This window comes from Somniosus microcephalus, unplaced genomic scaffold (assembly GCF_052327205.1).
Source record: "Somniosus microcephalus isolate GS21.2 unplaced genomic scaffold, FLI_Smic_1.0 unresolved_chr9, whole genome shotgun sequence".
Classification (NCBI taxonomy): domain Eukaryota; kingdom Metazoa; phylum Chordata; class Chondrichthyes; order Squaliformes; family Somniosidae; genus Somniosus; species Somniosus microcephalus.
In genome coordinates, this window is record NW_028225187.1 from 31,358,584 (window position 1) to 31,371,491 (window position 12,908).

General features: G+C 40.8%; 1 protein-coding gene across 1 annotated transcript in view; it reads left to right on the forward strand.

The window, feature by feature from the left end:
* The window catches only part of LOC147085022 (basement membrane-specific heparan sulfate proteoglycan core protein-like), a 93,126-nt gene extending 84,350 nt beyond the window's left edge, over window positions 1–8,776 (forward strand). The window contains exons 18-21 of the mRNA XM_085979403.1: window positions 197–253; window positions 1,019–1,084; window positions 5,119–5,150; window positions 6,623–8,776. Coding sequence (XP_085835529.1) covers window positions 197–253; window positions 1,019–1,084; window positions 5,119–5,150; window positions 6,623–6,751 — 284 coding nt within the window. The 3' untranslated portion in view covers window positions 6,752–8,776. The remainder of the gene's footprint in view (window positions 1–196; window positions 254–1,018; window positions 1,085–5,118; window positions 5,151–6,622) is intronic.
* Window positions 8,777–12,908: the final 4,132 nt, after the last annotated feature.

Below are 12,908 nucleotides of genomic sequence, written 5' to 3' on the forward strand. Positions count from 1 at the left end.
CCATCAATATCTTTCTATCTATGACTTTGCTCACGGGCCTGTGGAGCAGCTTTTATTGATCAGGTTAATTAGTTGCTTCATTTTAAAACCAGTGAACACAGCAGTAAATTTCCAATCATGAATTGTAGGATGGATCTGGTATCTAAGTGCTTCCTTGATTATCATTGATCGCAGTTTCCTCTTTCTCGCTCTACAGCTTCTAGTTCTGATCAGATAACCCACAGTTTAGTACAAGGCACGAAGCCCATGGAAGGTAAGGATTCGCTGTGTTACTTTGCTGGAGGGCTTGTTAACTACTGTAAGGGTAGTGACTGTCTTCAGATTGTGAGACATCATCTGGGAAGAGCCTGAATCGATTGATGCATTATAGGACTGAAACCACAATACCAGTATTTGTAAATGAAAAAAATCACTATAGGCACTTTGTAAGTTCCATCTCTCGGGAGTAGTATCCTTAGAACCTGCACACAAACTCCCCTGTTCTGATTCTTAGATAACATCATAATTGGCCGGACAATTAATGTTGCCATAAACTGCAATGACGATAACAAATGCTTAATATAAGTCGATCAATAAAGTTGAAGGCAAATAATGTGTACTTTTGGTGGCAAACATCATCCATTCTTGGACATTTAAAACAATGCTATTCAATTAATGGTTATATATCATCCTTATTAAACTTATGGAAATGACATCATCTATTCCCATGCACTAAATTCATATTATGGATACTAATACGGTTGTCTCAATACATTATCGCTAGCAATTAATTTATATCAAGCAATCAATCAGTCTACCTCTGTAAATAGCTATCCATGTATCCATCAATATCTTTCTATCTATGTATCTATCTATCTTTATATCTATCTTCCAAATATCTATGTATCTTTCTATCTATCACTCCATGTCTTCCTCCCTATTTCTCTATATATATCTATCGTCCCTCTATCATCTATATATTAATCCATCTTAATGAAGCCTTATTTTTGTCTTGTTTTCTCTTTTTGTTTCTGTTTAGATATTACCGGAAATGCTGCCAATTTAGTGTATTCGGAGGTCACGATCAGAAAGTCACGAGGCTGTGGTAATTTCTGTCAATTGTTCGCAGCTGTTGCTAAGCAAGATGATAATTACAGTTCTACATAATGTTGGGTTATTCCTCTGCTTGATATAGTGGGAATGAGGTACATGGACTGTAAACTAAATAGTGGGGAGGGGGGAGGGTTCAGTTGAAGGGGAATTTAGAAAGTCAAACAGAAAGGAGGAGGTAACAGTGCAAGGTAGCGATAGGGGTAATGATAACCAGAGATTGACAGGAGGAGACAAAGCATACAGACATAAACGTGCACTTGCAAACAGATTCAGAGTAGTTAAAAATGGTATAAAAATAAATAAAAGCTCTTTAACTGAATGCATGCAGCATTCATAACAGGATAGATGAGTTGCCGGCACAAATCGAAATAAATGGGCATGATCTGATAGTCATTACAGAGACGGGGTTGCAAGGTGACCAATTCTGGGAACTGAATATTCAAGGGTATTTGATATTTCGGAAGAATAGGCAGAAAGCAAAAGGAGTTGGGTAACTCTTTTAATAAAGGATGTGATCAGTGCAGTGGTGAGAAATGATATTGGCTCAGAATATCAAAATATAGAATTTGTTTTAACGGAGATAATAAATAGTAAGGGAAATAAATCATTAGCGGGAGCAGTCTATAGCACTCCTAACTGTAGCTACACTGTGTAGGACAGTGTATAAATCAAGAACTAATAGGGGCTTGTAAGTAAGGTACTGCGATAATCATGGGCGATTTTAATATTCATATAGCTAGAACAAATCTAATTGACAAGGTTAGCCTTGAGGTCGAGTTCATAGAATGTATTCGGTATGGTTTCTTAGAACAATACGTTGTGGAATCAACCAGGGTGATGGCTATTTTAAATCTGGTAATATGTAATGGGGCAGGATTAATTAATGATCTCATGGTAAAGGATCCTCTTGTGAAGAGCGATCATAGCATGATGAATTTCTAATTCAGATTCAGGGTGAGAAACTTGGGTCTGAAACTTAAATAAATTCAATTACAAAAGGTATGAAGAAAGAGTTGGCTAAAGTAGACTGGGAAAATAGATTAAAGTGTAAGACGGTAGATAGGCAGTGACAGATATTTAATGAGATTTTTCATAACTCTCAGCAAAGATTTATTGCAGCGTGCAAGAAAGACTCTACGAGAAGGATGAACATCCGGGGCTAACTGACGAAGTTTAGGATGGTATCAAATTGAAAGAAAATGCATAACATGTTGCAAAGATTCGTAGTAGGTGAGAATTGGGAAATTTTTGAAAATCAGCAAAGGATGACTAAAAAATTAATAGAGGTAGAAGATAGATTATGAAAGTAAACTAGCAAAGAATATAAAAAACAGAGACTAAGAGCTTCAACAGGTATATAAATGAAAGATAATAGCTAAAGTAAACGTTGGTCCCTTAGATGATGGGACTGGGGAATTAATAATGGGAAACGGGGAAATTGCAGAGACATTTAACAAATATTTTGTATTGGTTTTCACGGTAGAAGACACAAAAAGCATCCCAATGATAATTGATAATCAAGGTGCTGTATTCACAATATATATCTAAAATTTGGGTGAGGGTCCCAAATGTAATATTTCCAAGTTTGCTGACATCACGAAACTAGGTGGGATTGTGAGTTGTGAGGAGGAGGCTAATAGGCTTCAAGCTAATTTAGACAAGTTGATTGAGTGGGCAAATACATGGCAGATGCAGTATAACGTGGATAAATCTGAAGTTATCCATTTCAGTACGAAAAACAGAAATGCAGAATATTATTTAAATGTTGATAGATTGGGAAATGTTGATGTACAGACGGACCTGGGCGTCCCTGTACACCAGTCACTGAAAGCAAACATGCAGGTGCAGCAAGCAGTTAGGAAGGGAAATTGAATGTTGGCCTTCATTGCAAGAGGAGTTGAGTACAGGAGCGAGGATGTACATTTATACAGGGCCTTGATGAGACCTTGGGAGTACGGTGTACAGTTTTGTTTTCCTTACCTAAGAAAGGATATACTTACGATAGAGGGAGTGCAGCGAGGGTTCATCAGACTGATTCCTGGGATGGCAGGACTGTCGTCTGAGGAGCGATTGGGCCGACTAAGCTTTATTCACGAGAGTTTAAAAGAATGTGAGTGTATCTCATTCAAACGTATAAAATTCTGACAGGGCTAGACAGACTGGATGCAGGGAGGATGTTTCCCCCGGCTGGTGGATCTAGAAGGATTGGTTACATTCTCAGGATGGCGTACATTCAAGGTTCTTAAATGAAGTGGCTGCAAAGATAGTCGATGCATTGGTTGTAATCAACCAAATTTCCCTGGATTCTAGAGAGCTCCCAGCGGCTTGGAAATTCGCAAATTTAACGCTCCAATTGAAGAAAGGAAAGAGGCCAAAAGCAGGAAGCTATTGGCCAGTTAGCCTTACATCTGTCATTGGGAAAATGATGGAATCCATTATTAAGGAATGAATAGCAGGACATATAGAAAATCATAATGCCATCTACTTGAGTCAACATGGTTTTATGGAAGGGAAATTGTGCTTGACAAATTTATTGGAGTCCTTTGAGGATGTAACGAGGAGTGTGGATAAAGGGGAACCAGTAGATGTAGTGTATTTGAATTTGCAAAAGTCATTCGCTAAGGTGCCAGATAAAAGGTTACTGCACAAGATAAGAGCTCTCGGGCTTGGGGGTAATATATTAGCATGGATAGAGGATTGGCTAACTAACAGAAAACAAAGAGTCGGGATAAATGGGTCATTTTCCGGTTGGCTAACTGTAACTAGTGGGATGCCACAGGTATCAGTTCTGGGGCCTCCACTATTTACAATCTATATTTATGACCTGGCCAAATTTGCTGACGATACAAAGGTACATGAGAAACAAGTTGTGAGGAGGACACAATTAGTTTGCAAAGGGATATAAATATGTTAAGTGAGTGGGCAGAAATTCGGCACATGCAGTATAATGTGGGAAAATATGAGATTATCCACTTTGGTAAGAAAACTAATGAAACAAATTATTATTTAAATGGGGAGAGACTACCTAATGCTGCCATACATAGGGGACTGGGTGTCCTCATACTTGAAACACAAACGGTTAGCATGCAAGTACAGCAAGTAATTAGGAAGGCAAATGGAATGTTGACCTTTATTGCCAGGGGGTGGAGCATAATAGTAGGGAAGTCTTGCTACAACTGGAGTATTGCGTGTAGTTCTGGTCCCCTTATTTCAGGCGGGATACACTTGCATTGGAGGCAGTTCAGAGATGGTTCACTAGGTTAATTCCTGAGATGAAGGGGTTGTCTAAAGAAGAAATGTTGAGCAGGGTGGGCATTTACGCATTGGAGTTTAGAAGAATGAGAGGTGATCTTATTGAAACATATAAGATTCTGAGGGTGCTTGACAGGGTAGATTCAGGGAGGATGTTCCCCCTCGTGGGGGAATCTAGCAGTAGTGGACAAAGTTACAGGATATGGGATCGCTCTTTTAAAACGATGATGAGGAGGAATTTCTTCTCTGAGGTTGTGAATCTTTGGAATTGTCTAACCCAATGAGCTGTGGAGGCAGAGTCATTGAGTATATTCAAGGTGGAGATAGACATATATTTGAGCTACAGGGGAGTTAAGGGTTTTGAGGAGCGGATGGGAAAGTGGGGATGAGGCCAAGTCAGATCAGTCATGGTCGTATTGAATGGTGGTGCAGGTTCGAGGGGCCGAATGGCCTACTCTTGCTCCTATTTATGTTTCTCATGAAATATCACGTAGATGTTATTAGCAGGTGTAATTTTAACCTAACTCAGCCTGGTCGAAAAGGGACTGGGTCTGGTGAAATCCCTGTTGTCAATCGCACCCAATTTTACTCTCCTACTACAAGGGAGAGTAAAGTCCATTGGGTGTACACCCACCCTGAAATTGTCCCGATCTCGTCAGTTTACTGCCAGGGTGGGTGATACTAAAATGACCCCGGATTAGGCTGGATTAATCTGATTCTGTTCATCAACTTCCCCAGATTGTTGCCTTTATAATGCATCTGCTTTATTTACAGATAATGATGATGGCGCCTCAGGAAGGAAACAGGTAAGTTTTCTTTAGAGGGGAAAGATGCTGGTGAGAAATATCACGACCAATGCGGGTAGATTTCTAACTAACCTTCGCAAAGTAAACTGTCGGCCATCAGTTTTAGCAATGGCCCGATTGAAACACACACCCTTATCAATAAGATATTCCTTTGGACTGTGAAACGAGCAGCACATTCGCTGTCCACCCGTTATGGTCCCACACTGCCCAAAAGCAATTTTAACCCCGATGTCTATTATTCTCTATCATTGGGACAGATATGCTGCTTGCGACTTGGGCTTAAAGAGGGCGATGACGGTCTTTCACACAGAATAGAAAACACACATTTTTAATTTGCAATGATTTTAATTAAAAATAGAATCCGGCGGTTCCAGTCGACGCCAGTTTTAAGCCTGGGCCGAATTTGTGAAATCTAAATCATTCTGTCTGCAAAGGTCGCTGCTAAACTTGCTCCACACCACTAAAGTAGCCCCTGATTAGTAATTTAAATCCCGACCATTATTTTAAAATTCAGTTGCCAGTTGTTTACAGAATAATAAAGAACATTTTAGTTTCGTTCCACCGAAAGATCATTGCAAACATGGGTGCAGTAGATTATTGGTTACATAACTGGATCAATAATCCAGAGGTCTCGAATAATGGTCCGAAGATATGAGTTCAAATCCCAGCACTGGCAGCTGGGGAAAGTAAATTCAGTTAATTAAATACATCTGGAATAAAAAGCTCATAACAGTAATGGTGACCATGACACTCTCTGGTTGTTGTAAAACCCAACTAATGTCCTCAAGGAAGGAAATTGGCTGTCCTTACCTGGTCTACCCTATATGTGACTCCAGACTCACTAGCAATGAGGTTGACCCTTAACTGCCCCTAAAATGGCCGAGCAAGCCAATCAATTGTACCAAACTGCAAGAAAAGGCATTAACCCTATGGGAACACCTCCCCCTCCAAGTCACACACCATCCTGACTTGGAAGTATATCGCCATTCCTTCAGCGCTGCCGGGTCAAACTCCTGGAACTCCCTCCCTACCAGCACTGTGGGAGCACCTTCACGACACAGACTGCAGCGTTTCAAGAAGGCGGCTCGCCACCATCTTCTCAAGGGCAATTAGGAATGGGCAATAAATGCTGGCCTTGCCAGCGACGCCCACATCCCGTCAATGAATAAAAAATTATCATCGCTTGTTTAAATTTAGTCGGTGGTTTATTCATTGCTCGTTTCAATCCAACCATTTTATTTTGATTTTTAACTATAAAAGTAAATTAATAGAGGAATTATAAGTGAAATTGTGTGAGCTCAGCCAGTTAATTGTCAGTAGTTTTGACCATACTGTAAATCTGGCAATATTGAATTGGCCATCCATTATCCATCTCTCCCGACTTCCCTTCCACTGAAATCACCACTGATTCTCTCTCGGCAGCTGTGCACCATCACCTGAGACAATTTCAGCCCGATATTCTTTAATTGCAGGATAACAAGAATGGCCCCATTGACTATTGTGTCACATACGCCTCAGTTAACTGCGCAAATACTGAAGCTAGTTTGGAAGGAGGTCCAATGGAAGAAGGCTGTGTCTACGAAAACCTTCCACGGAAATAAGAGTGAAGCAGGATTAAGAAGCATGGATACAACAAGAAAACAGAATGGAGGCAACGTCAATCAACTTGTGCTCTGTGCAAACTACCTGCTCTCAGGGACTTTAATCTGAAGGCAGGTTAAGCCATTGTTCCTTGTGCAAGGCCTTCTAGGCACAGCGTTCCTGCCCGCCAGCCATTCAATTTATACATATGTTTTACTCTGACAGGACTTTATATCTCGAGGGACATCATGTCGCAACCTTTGCAGCTGATATTTTGCACAGGGAACCTACGTGTGGCTTTGGTGGTGCTACGTGCAAGTCTATACAGTGTGTAAGAATATTGCACCGGAACGTACACCCAGGCTAGCCATGTTCTAATGCAATTAGTTAATGGATGCGTTGGGGCTCTTGCTCTCTTTTTCCGCCAGTGATCCTGCATTCTTCCAAAACTGCAGAGGGAGATCAGTGGATCCCCTGGAGAAATTATGCAAATGCCCGAAGATGACGGGAGAAATCCTGTAGCAATTTCTAGGGTCACTTTTATCTTAAGTCATGTTGTAGAATGAATGTCATCAAACCGATATAGCCCCACGACATATTTCCTTTTCCATTAACGTCAATGTAAAGTAAAACAGGGCATGCTGTATAATGGGAGCCTTGAATGATATCGTCCATTTCCCACTCTCGCCCAAAATTCAAATTATTCCAATCTATATGAATGCCACAAAAAAACTGTGTATAGAGTAAGTGGTTACTGTTTAATCTTCATCGCTTGGGAGTTTAGCATTGCATTGGCAGATCGCAGGATAGAATATCTGGCGGGAAGGATGGCCCATTACTTGCCAAGCCCATCGAATTTTGCTTTCTTTCAACCTTCAAAAAGCAGGCCGTTCCGTTACCAGTATCCCTTGTGCCAAACTTTCCTTCCACGTTCCGGCAGTACAGACTGAACTCTACCTCACCATATATTAGTGCCAAATGCATAAGACATAGCGTTTTGTAATGCTACATGGATGATGGGAATTTTAAAATTTACACAGAATTTAAAGCACAGTAACTGGCCATTCTGCCCAAGTGGTCTGTGCTGGCGTTTATGTTCCACACGAGACTCTTCTCACCTTCCCTCATCTAATCCTATCAACATATCCATTTTGTAACATATAACATAAAAACATAAGAATTAGGAGCAGGAGTAGACCATATGGTCCCTCGAGGCTGCTCTGGCGTTCAGTAAGATCGTGGCAGATCTTCGACCTTAACTCCACTTGCCTGCCCGATTTCCATTTCCCTTGTTTGAACTAGAATCCAGAAATCGATTTTATCTCAGCCTTGAATGTACTCAATGATTCTGCATACACACCAAATTGGGGAAGTGCATTACAAAGACTCACAACCCTCTGAGTTAAGAAATTCCACCTCATGGCTGACCCCATAACCTCAGACTATGTTCCCGAGTTTTAGAATCTCCAGCCAGGGGAAACTGCCTCTCAACATCTATCCTGTAAATCCCCCCAGAATCCTAGATCATCTCTCATTCTTCTAAATCCCAGTGAGTATGGTCCCAATCTACTCAATATGTCCTCTTCGGACAACCCTCTCATCCCGGGAATCAATCTAGTGGACCTTAATGGAACCGCCTCTGTGATGGAGACTACAAAAGGACACAATACTGTAATGTGGTCCAATAACACTTCTATACAAATTTAACACGGCTTCTCTGCTTTTCCATTCATTTCCTCTAGAAATGGACTCCAATACTTCGGCAGCATTTTTAAGGCCTTGTCAACTTGTTTTTCTAATTTTAATGATTTGTGAATGTGCACGCCTGGATCCCTTTACTCCTCTACCCCATTTAGATTCAAATTTTTCGAGAATAATGTGGCTTCCTCATTCCTCGTACCAAAATTCACAACCTAACTATGTTAAAATTCGCTTGCCATGTACACGCCCATTCAGCATGTTTATTAACGTCTTTTTGTATTTTATCGTGCTTCAACAATAACTGTTTTTATCGTTGAATAATAAATACAATTTTAAGAAATATTCCCCGTTGTTCACAGATTGACATCAAGTGTAAGTCTATTCAGCACGATTTCAACCAAACCTTCTGCTAATTCAATGCACAAAGTTTGTATCTGGGGAATGACCATACGGTTCTGCCTGTCTTTCCCTGGAGACTCCCTCCAAATGATTGGCTAAGACAGGGGAGGGAAAATGTATTTCTGGTGACTTTCACTCATATTCTGCTGCATATTTAAAATATATATATTTATTTTAATCAATAAATATTCTGGGATGCGGCACAATACGAAAATGGAAACAATTAATTTTGGTGATGGTGCCAAAAAGTTTAATCTCTTTTTCTGAAAGTTAGAGAAAGGAATAACAAAAATTCTGTTGGTTCCTTATGGGCATTCCATATATTGTTATAGCGCATTGTCGGTCTGTTTTATCTATTTATCGATCTATCTTTTTGTGTTTGATTTACTAATTATCTAACTATGTGTCTGTTTATTCATCATCAGTATCACAAATAATCAAAGGCATGCACCAATAGGACAATTGAAGTTCCAATTATGGATTGTACCAGTAGAATAGTACAGGTTCTAACCATAGATTCTATCAGTGGGACAGTATAATTGACAAACTAAGGCCTGTACGAGTAGGACAATAAAGTTTCAAAAAGACCTGCAGCAATAGGACAATTTAAACAGTCAACAAAATATCTGAGCTAGTATCGGTACTATTCATATGCATGCACATATAGGACAGTATAACAAATGATTAGAGACATGCTGCAGTCGGACATTATAGGCACTATTTATAGACCTGTACCAGAAGGACAGTGAATGTACTGAGCATTGCCCGGCACCTGTAGGGCTATATATGTACTAATTACTAACTGCACGAGTAGTAATTACAAATTCCTTATCCAGTGTCTCTTTATCGCTCCCAGTCATAGACAAACACCAATTGAACTGCGCAGATTCTAATTAGAGTTCGCCACAATAGTAAAGAGTTGGTATTTATTGCAGATCTGGGCAAAGAGGACAATATGGCTACCAATAGCTGACCTGTACTAGAAGTAGTGTCTACGTACTGATCATATACATTCTGCAGTAGGAGAGTCGAAGCAGTAGTCATGGACCTGCACCAGTAGGTGATACCTAGAGTGAGCCCGAGAGAGGAACAATACTGTGCGACTCAAGGAGATGCCCCATATAAGTCTGGTATTAGGCTTCAGCAATTTGAGGTTCGAATCACCCATTTGCTAAACATTAATGACGAGATTGAACTCGCGGGACTTAAATGGTTAATTGTGCCAGAGTGTAACAGGTTCAGTGGTCTGATTTTTCGCTGGTATCAGCACTTCGCCTCCCTTCCCCCTCTAACGTTGTACCAGGCCATATACACAGAGCTGGGGTGACCGCTTCCCTAAGCCTGTGAAAAAAACAAGCCTTCAGACTGGGGCCACAGAGCAGGCCAGTCTCTCTGTTAACGGTATAAGCTGTGGTTAGAATAAATCATATTTAAAACAGTTTGAAGAGATGTCTCCAGCATGGATGCCAACTGTTCCCTTCTGATAAGAATTTATTATAAAACTGACAGGGCTCAGTTAACTTTTCAGCGTTAGGGTGGACTCGTCATCACGTCTGGTTTGATTTCCTATTGTCTCCAATGTGGTCAGCAGTCAGACTGATCTCAGTGTGCAGTCGCCTGGTGCATGAACAGTGAGCTCCACAGCTGTAGACTGCTTCTTGGGGAACTCGCTCCAGCCGCTGTCTCCTCATTCACCGTAAGTACAGACTCGGGATCTGCGCGTGCAGGCGTTTGGTACTGAAGAATTAGAACAGTGTCAGCGGCTGAATGTGATTCTATGATTTCACTTTTCACGTGAACAGAACTGAAAACAGCTGATCCGAAGCGCGGGTCTTCACAGAGGGAGGTGGACTGCTGCTCGGATCCCCCGCATTCAAAATGAAGCACATCTGTCGCCTTCTGATCTTCTGTAAGTGAATCACAAATACTTCCAGTGCCTTTGAAAATCAACGTCACTCACCCCGGACCGTTAATCAGATTAATAAGACTCATTCTGTGAGAGGGATCATCACTCTAAATTAATATTCAGACTTTATTAAGGTCAAACATTCAATTAAAAAGCATTGAAATGTCATTTCTATGCTTCAGTTTTAATCAGAATTGAATGCAACAACAGAAATATGTTTGCTTAGTCAGGCTAACAGGATCTTTCTGCTCATCTAAGGGGAACCTTCTTTACTATTAAAGGTTGCAGCCCAATTAAGATTGCTTCTAAACGGTCCAATGTTCATTATTTTACCAATTATTTAGCCTCACCTGCAGAATCTGGTTGGACATTTCTTATTGTTCTAGTTTTGCTTATTAGGAAAAAAAAAAAAATTTATACGCTTCATATCAAATATCAGCGTTGGCTCAGTTAACTCACTCTTACAAATTGCTATTAATACATGCGGTGAGATTTACAGTGTGTGGCTTCTGTAGCTAGATGTTAAACCTGGTCCGTATCATTGCTTGATGATTCGAGTACCACAGGCAAGTTTCTTGTTAACATCTGCCACAGAGAGAGAGAGAAAGATAGAGAGCGAGAGAACGGCAGAGCGAGAGAGAGAGTCAGAGCGAGAGACAGATAGGGACAGAGAGAGACAGATAGACAGAGATTGGAAGAAAGTAACAATCTCGATGTGCACGAGGGAGAGTGACAGAGAGAGAGAACGGACAGGAGTGGTTTTCAACTCAGCTTTTCACATTCTTTATGAAGGGCTTATTTTATTTTCAGGTGTGAGGGACAAAATAGATATTAGCGGGATGACATCCCTTGAGTTAACAAAGCTGAGGAGAACACATTTACTATGATTTTACTTGAGCTAAACTGACGGCTTTAGGGGGTTTGGCAGGGAATTTTAAAATGCTGGATCTTCAATATTAATTTCTGATGCTGTTTCCTGGAATTTAGACAGAAGTGACTCTTTATGGTCACATGACATTGAGGCTGCCTTCCTGTGAGATGCTGACCTCAGCGCTCTATTGTCTTGTTACCCACTGGACCACAAGACCAGCAAACACGAAAAAACAACAGGGCTTGCATCTTTAATGTACCATCGACTCCTTCACCAGAATCTCATCTATTTTAGTAACTTGACATTAGTTGTGGGACCATGTTGATTAAATCTAGTTCGACAGATTAATGAGGTAGAGCATAAAAGATGTGAAGTTAATCTCAAATTGATCATTCTTAAGCATATAATAGGCCCCATGATTTATGTGTTGCACAGCACATGAAACCCACTTTTTGGAAATATTGGCCTAACTGAATGCTTGAAACATTCACCCTATTGAGTCCTAGCTGGACGAAAGTCCCAGGGTCTACATGTTGAACAATGAAATGCAGACACATCTGCATTGATCATTGACCTGTTTGCAATTATTTCTGCAAAGTTTGCAGCAACAAGCATTGCCTTAGTAGTGTGATTCCTGTGGTCTGAGGTGTGACAAAAGCTTTGCTGCTTTCTGCTTCTAGCTGCTGGGTCATGTACTGTCTTCACGAGTAGCAGTTGCAACCCTGGCAAAACTTGTAATTCTGATTAGGTTAAAGATGAGTTAACTGATAATAGGAACATTACAACAGGAGTAGGCCATTCAGCCCTTGGAGACTGCTCTGTCATTCAACTATATCATGATTGATCTGTACCTCCACTCCAATTACCCCACTTGCTCAACATCCATTGTTACCCATACTCAACTCGTGTCAGCCATGGCTCAGTGTATAGCATTCTCGCCTCTGAGTCAGAAGGTTCGTGGATTCCGGTCCCAATCCAGGGACTTGAGCACAATCATCTAAGCTGATACTCCAGTGCAGTGCTGAGGGAGTGCTGCACTGTCGGATTGGCTGTCTTTCGGATGAGATGTTAAAGTGACGCCCCTTCCAGGGCGTTTATCCCTGGTGCCCTGGGCAATATTTGTCCATCAATGACGTAACAAAAACAGATAATCTGCTCATTATCAACATCATTGTGTGAACATTGGCTGCCACATTTCCTACAGTCACTTAACTTTAAAAGTCTTTCATTGGTTTTAAAACGCTTTCGGAAGTTCGGAGGTCTTGAAAGGTGCTATAGAAATGCAACCATTTCTTTCATT